Source organism: Lactuca virosa, chromosome 6 (assembly GCF_052849685.1).
Source record: "Lactuca virosa cultivar CGN04683 chromosome 6, Lactuca_virosa_CGN04683_v6, whole genome shotgun sequence".
Lineage (NCBI taxonomy): Eukaryota > Viridiplantae > Streptophyta > Magnoliopsida > Asterales > Asteraceae > Lactuca > Lactuca virosa.
Genome location: NC_136431.1, coordinates 99,435,186 through 99,442,174, shown reverse-complemented (window position 1 = coordinate 99,442,174; position 6,989 = coordinate 99,435,186). Strand labels below are relative to the sequence as shown.

The 6,989-nt window shown below is 36.2% G+C and overlaps 1 protein-coding gene across 2 annotated transcripts; it reads right to left on the bottom strand.

Moving 5' to 3' along the window:
- Nucleotides 1-317: 317 nt before the first annotated feature.
- Nucleotides 318-4,339, bottom strand: LOC145120313 (polygalacturonase-like). Of its 2 annotated transcripts, XM_079056142.1 has the most exons (4): nt 4,298-4,339; nt 1,269-1,646; nt 856-1,145; nt 318-765 (listed from the first exon to the last, which is right to left on the bottom strand). In XM_079056142.1, the coding sequence occupies exons 1-4, from the start codon at nt 4,337-4,339 to the stop codon at nt 318-320; spliced, it is 1,158 nt and encodes a 385-aa protein (XP_078912268.1). The 2 variants fall into 2 exon arrangements, with proteins under 2 accessions (XP_078912268.1, XP_078912267.1); XM_079056141.1 differs by lacking the exon at nt 4,298-4,339 and having other exon boundaries at nt 1,269-1,709.
- Between the last annotated feature and the right edge of the window lie 2,650 nt (nt 4,340-6,989).

Below are 6,989 nucleotides of genomic sequence, written 5' to 3'. Positions count from 1 at the left end.
TACAATTACATATTACAAATTCACATATGAAAGTGCAAACAAATGACTACAATTCCAACACAATTTCATAATCATATATATTTTTATTAATAAATAGTAAGTACTATAGAATTAAAAATATAATATTAACGCATTGATGTTTTCTAACTACGTTTTACCACTAATGTTAACCATTTGTTACCAACATGGATGTACATGTAATATGCACTAATCATGTCCAAAGTTAGTGAATAAAATTGCGAAAATTCTAAACTAAGAAAAATCATATTTTCCAACATAAAGTACTTAAAGTTATGTCCTTGAAACAAGTAGTTCATCTAGAGACAGCTTGTAGGTTGGAGTAATCCAGAAGCAGTACCATCAACATAGGAGCAAAATGACTCCGCAGGTTGGCCCTCATATTGTAGGTTAACATCCTTTAATCTGATCCCAGTGCATGGCTTCCCCTTTTTACAATCAAATTTCACTGCCACTCGGGTTGCTGATGTTCCATGTACATCCTCATACACCACGTTGCTGATCTTCACTCCTGTAACCTGATTGGGGCATTTCTGTTTGTGAGGGCAGTAATTTGCATCAATTATGATCGGATTTCTCACGTTCTCCATACTTGCATGTTGGAAAACAACATCCTTCACGAATCCATTGCTAAGCCTCGCCCATGTCTTTATCCTTAAACCATTCTGACTACCTATAAGTGTTGCGTTTTTTACTGTTACATTCTGGACTCCCGCTTCATTCTCTTCCCAACCTAGACTCCCAATGCTGCGTATTACATCAACGTAATTCAATATTAGACTCCATGAATGAATCAATGATAGTGTTACTTATATACAAAAAAGACAAAAACTGTACCTTATGCCATGACCAGGGCCACACACCACCTTCTCTATCCAGAGATTTGAATTACCAGGGCCTATCGAAATGCAGTCGTCCCCTGTTGATATCTTAGAATTCAAGATCGTAACATCTTTGGAATTCATTAAATGGATTCCATCTGTGTTAGGGCTGCGCTCTGGTGCTGAAATATTCACGCCTTCTAGCTTGGTGTTGTTGCATGCATAGAGAATAATGTGGAGCATTTGGCTGTTTAATGACTTCATATTACTGATCACTATGTTTTGGGAATGGTAGATGCCAAATGTCTGCAATGTTCATAACAATATACAATAATTAATCTTAATTATAGAAACAAGAATATTACAAAACATTGTTAAAAAGTTACATATTATAAAGTGTTGCATGCATGCATGCATGTGAGTACCTACCGTAGCTCCTCTGGGGCATGTTTTCTTTCCAGAGGATTTGCAGTTCCATAGAGGAGCGCCGTTGGCGTCCAGGATTCCACCGGAGATGGTAACGTTGTTAGCTCTGTACAACTTAATCCAAACTTCGGTGTTGCCGATAGCATTATACGTGTTGGAGGGGGCCACCAAAGTACCATCTATGTTGAATCTGATGGCTTTGCTCTTACATGTTATGCCGGAGAATGTGAGCTCAGACGAAATTAGGTATCTGCCTTTGGGCACATAGATGATGGCGGGATTAGTAGAGGCACAGGACAAATTCCATACATTAAGGAATGCAGTTGTTGAGTCTATGAAGCCGTTTGCGTTTGCTCCAAAACTTAGGACGTTATATGTAACCTTTGCTGATGAGTATTGGAGTAGGACAAAAAGCAAGACCGGGGCTACTGGTTTGATCACCATGGATAGATCTTTCTGACTCTCTGAACCTGTATGCATGCGTACGATCAATTAAGCATGCACTAATAATAATATAGTATGTAAAACGTACATATAAAACACATATCCCAAAAAAATTTTGTAAACTTCTCAAAAAACGTATCACGACAGTTTTATGCACGCACTGTTCCATTCTTATAGTATTTTATAACAAATAAAACATTAGAAGGACCCCAAATCTTTTTATTTGAAGGACCCCAAATCTAACTGGAATATTAGGTAAATGGGTTTGGATTATTGGACCGGTAACTTATTTAATTTATTTTAATTAAATAACCATTTAGTTAATATAATAAAATATTTAAATCTGTATATTTGAATGAGTTTGACATTATTTATTTAGCATGGTTATTTTTATTTATTGTTAATTTTTATATGAATGAATTTATTATTAGAAAAAATAGTTTTGTTCCTCTAAAATAATATATATATGCAATTGTGATTGTGAACTTGAGTTCTCAATTGCTTGACTATAATCAATAACAATACACATTACTATTTTTAAAGGTTTAATTTATTTGTTTTGTTCAATGTGAATTTTTTTCCTCCTCCGTTTGAAAAAAAAACTTTGGTCTATTCCTGCTTTGTATTAAAACAAAAATAAATAAATAACACTTGAAGTTTAAATTAAGAAAATAAAAATAAACTAAAAGTTTAAAAAATCTAGGGTATGTGCCATGCGAAAAAAAAGTTATTACAAAATATGGGTTAGATATAGTTAGCAACAATATATTTATAGATGTTCAAATCATGAAAACTCCTCGTGAATAATTCTAAAACGTTGAATCATCTGACTATGATGTTTTAAATTATCTTTTTTTCTTTGTTAATTAATAAAATTATAATTAATTGGATTTTAATTTTGGATTCGCCACCTGATGAATTGAGAGGCTTGGTAAACATATACTTTGAAATTTTTACACACTTTCATAGCTCAAATTTTTTCTTTTCTGTTTGGGCTAATGGCAACAGTTCGCTGAGATATCTTTCTTCTCCGGCAAACCTTCGCAATTTTCTACCACAATTTCCGGTGATCAATGCCTTTAATTTTTATTTTATTTTTCCACTGTGATCTTTAGGTGCCATTGTTTTTTCTGTACCTAAACTAGCTAGGCCAAGCAACCTTAACAATTATATTATGAATTACAAGTATTAATTACCTTAAACCGTCGCCAAAATAAGAAGAAGATAGAATGCCCACTGAAAGTTTCCTTCGGTTATCCCTTTGAAACCATTAATGCTTAACTTTCTTTCTTTAAGATCCGCTCTCGTGTCTGTGGGACTGAAGAGAGAGTTCTTAGATCTATATTTATAAGGGATATCGGCGTAGTTTTCGGAGGTGGTAAACATTCTTACGGCTAACGTCTTCATCTCCTGATCTTTTGGATGTTGACTCCAATTCGGTTTCTCATTTTTACATCCCAGGCCCCTCGTTTCTTAACTTTTTCCATATTTACCATCAGCCAACCATTATATTAGTTTGAATAGGTTTTAAAAAATGGTCCATACTTTACAAAAATTCAAAATTTTACTTTAAATATATTTTGTTACATGGTTTATCCTTATGGTTTCAACTTATTATACGGTGTTGGTCACTATCATTTTACTTTATTTGATATTTGATCTATAATTACTCTATTGTCCCTAGTTGATATTATAATTTATTTTTATTATTGGTTTGTTTATTATACTTATCCAATAATTATTCAACCTATTATTAATTAATCACCATCCTTTCATCCCCTCCCCCCCCCCCCCCCCCCATCTATTTATGGATGTAAACGAATGGAGTTAACTGTTGAGATACACGACTCAAAATCAATCACATTTTATTTGATTGGAGGTTTTTATAATATGTTATTGAGTCGACCTCAAATATTAAAATATATAACTCGTGAAGCTCTCAAGAATAACTAAACTTAGTAGAAATTACATGTTTACCTTTTGTATTTTTCATACATAAAAAAACCCTAAAATTTGTGGAAATTTCTTTCGGTCCTTCTTCCGGCTCTCAACTCTCACGATCACCCTCCGCCTCCAAATATTTTACTAAAATCCTAATTGTCGCTATATTTTCCCCGACTCATGCTCGTCAGTACTTCCGCGCACAATGTGGGCTTCTAGCCCAGCGGTATCCGGTGTTGTCCTCCCTCTTTGGGGTTGAGGGTTCAAGTACCGTCGTGGACATAGGTGGATTTAAGGAGTAGGTTAGATTTTCCGTTTAAAAAAAAAAATTCCTTATATATCTATTTCTTTATAAATTAATAGACCAGGTCCGTCCTGAAGTGTTGCAGGATGTGTGACGGCACACACCCTTAATAAATCAAGCATCGTAAAAATTTGGAAAGAGAAAAGGTGCTTAGGCTTATTGAACTATATGCTTAGGCAATGATGTTTGTAAACAAAAGGCTGTTATTAAAACCTTGTGCACCAAGGTAAAAAAAGAAGCAAAAGAGAATTGAATGGATTAACTTCTTGATCCTCTTGTGGACATCGTACAAAGCACAAAAAAAAAACCAAACTTGCTGTGATTTTTTATTCAATTAACAAACTGAAACTTGACATATATTTATACTAAAAAAAAATAGAAGCATATTCTAATACCAAAACTAGGAAAAGCAATGTCTATAATCAAAGTTTTGCTAAAATACCCCTAGTTAAACTAGACATAAAACAAAGAGAAAATGACATATATGCCCTATTAAGTTTCTAGGGTTTACCCATTTAATCAGTTAACTTATTTTGTGGCTTTATAAAGGAACGAATTTGTGGGCAACCTGTCTATTTAGTCCCCTAGACTTGTTTTAACCGATTTCCTTGACACGTCTACATTATTTGCCACATCATTCAAGTCAACATTCAAACTTGGACCTTAATTTCGCTGGTTAACTACTTTGAAAGTCAACACATGCTTCAATTCCACTTGCCACTGTACCAGCTCCTCCGACATCGACAAATACACCATCTGCACACTTACCGGCTCCACTAAATACAATTTGATCACGGTATTTGGCACATCAGCTTTTAGAATGCCATCTTCTTTAAGCTTAAGGTTTCTCTTGCTTTATGACCTTTAGATAATGGAATTTGAGAAATTCAAAAGGTGTAGACCCAGATGAGATATCGAAGAAAGCATGCTTAAAACGAAAATCAAATCTTTGAGTGGTGTTGAAGTTTGTAAAATTCAAAAGGGGTAAAAGTGCTTGACTTACCTAAAGCTAATGTCTGTTGTGAAATATGAAGAAAAAAACATAGTGAACCGAACCAAACCAGAGGATTGATTTTGCAACATCATTCCACGTTATCAAATCATTTATCAAGACTCTGATTTGATCGAAAGTGTACCCGTTATCCTCGTCGTTTCCTCTTGAAATAATAATACAATCAATATGAAAAGTAAATCAATAGAACCCTAGATCAGAACCTGAAGTGAAGCAAGATAAATTTGTTTTTTCTTACTTGGGGATGGAATGAAACAGAAAGAAATCGATTTCTCCTTCTTCGATCTACCACTATGTCTCCTTTTCTTTGGTTTGTTGTTAACAACGATGGACTCATCAACAACAACCAGATCTTTATCCTCTCGAATCTCTTCTATTCGCCACATGTGTCTTCTAGTGTTTCTGGGTGGAACCGATATTAGGAAATTGGTTGTTGTAGCAGTGATGAGACCCATATAGGTCGGTAACCTCCCCAGAGACATCAAGTCTGGTTTTTGATCTCTTGGCAGGGGAAGGCGAAAGGACGAGGAGATCGTGAAGGGAGAGAGGGGTTTTAGGTTTAGAAGGAAGAGTGTTCTTAGGTTGCGGGGTGTGTGTGGTGGTGGTGAGTCTATTGATTTGGTTGAGTGGAAGAATTAAAAGAAGGAGATGGTGTTGATAATGAGTTTTAATGTTGCAGGTATCTATTTGAGAAATAAGGAGGGGAAGAAGACGACAATGGGGTGTGGGGTATAGTTACGTGTCCTTAATAAATGATGTGGCAAAATTGTGACCGATTTACCCCTTCAATACTTCAAAAAGGACGTAATCGACCCGACAAAAATGAGTTCGTTCCCTCATAAAGCCACAAAATAAGTTAAGTGGCTAAATAGGTAAACCCTAGAAACTTAATAGGGCATTTGTGTCATTTTCCCTAAAACAAATCCTAAAAAAAAAGTTTTCCTGGTAACCGATTAATCCAACAACCACCCCCTTAATCGGTTTAGTCATACCACTCGTTAACGTTAGTGTCGATTCCTCTTCGAGTAGATTTTCCTATTGTTTCTCCCATTTAATTATGACACTCGTTGTTGTAGTGACCAAACTCTCCACATTTGTAACATTTAACATGAATTTTATCCCGGACACGTTCATTACCATGTCGAATTTTCCCAAGTCTACGACCTCTCCTCGGCCACGTCCAAAGTCATCCCGATTTGAACCTCCATTGCTGTAACGCCCTGTTTCCAATTGTTTCCCATTTCGGGGTGGTGATCAAGGATTGGGTATTAGCAGACTTAGGACCCTTGAAGAATTGAGATTTGGACTCATTTGGAGTATGGAAGATGTAATTTGGATGGTCTGGGTATTTACCTTGTGGTTTGGAGCCAAAGGGTATTTTGGTAATATGTCATCTCAGGCTTCTATGGAAAATGGATGTTTGATCAGGATAGGGTAAGGCAAGTATGAGTTGACTAAAGCGTAGAGATTCATGCTACCTTTTCATGGATATATGTATTGTCGAAATCGGGTTTATATCGAAGAAGTTATGGCCTTCGGAGTGCTTAAGGGTTTAAAGGGAAACCCTAGTATGCGGGGTGTACGTAGGGAGTACGCGCAGCGTACTGATGCGAAGGGAATTACATTGGGCGTAATGTGGCGTACACTTAGAGTACTGCGAGGGTTTGATAGGGGGTACGAGACCCCGTACGCTGGGTGTACGAGGAGTACGCGGGGCGTACGAGGGGTAAAGTGAAAACCCTAATTTGGATGGTGTACCCTATATAAGCACATTAAGTCTTTTTGGCTGGTCTCTTTACTAGCCTCCAAGTCCCCAAAACCCTAGAAATCGTCCCTTAGCCTCCATGGTGGTGTTTTTTAGTTCATTATGTGTATTTTGGTGTTTTTGGGCCATTTCCAAGAAGATGGAGTTTGGTGCAAGGTTGTGGATCAAAGAAGAGCTTGTGGATCTTGATTATGTGCTTCATTTCCAGCTTGTTTGAGGTAAAAAGCTTTAATCTTGATCATGGATGTCTTAGATCTA

Coding starts and splice junctions, on each gene's coding strand:
- LOC145120313 (XM_079056141.1), bottom strand. CDS start 1,709: ATGGTGATCAAACCAGTAGCCCCGGTCTTGCTTTTTGTCCTACTCCAA. Junction 1,146..1,268: donor CATGCCCCAGAGGAGCTACG/GTAGGTACTCAC, acceptor TGAACATTGCAG/ACATTTGGCATCTACCATTC. Junction 766..855: donor GGCCCTGGTCATGGCATAAG/GTACAGTTTTTG, acceptor TGTAATACGCAG/CATTGGGAGTCTAGGTTGGG.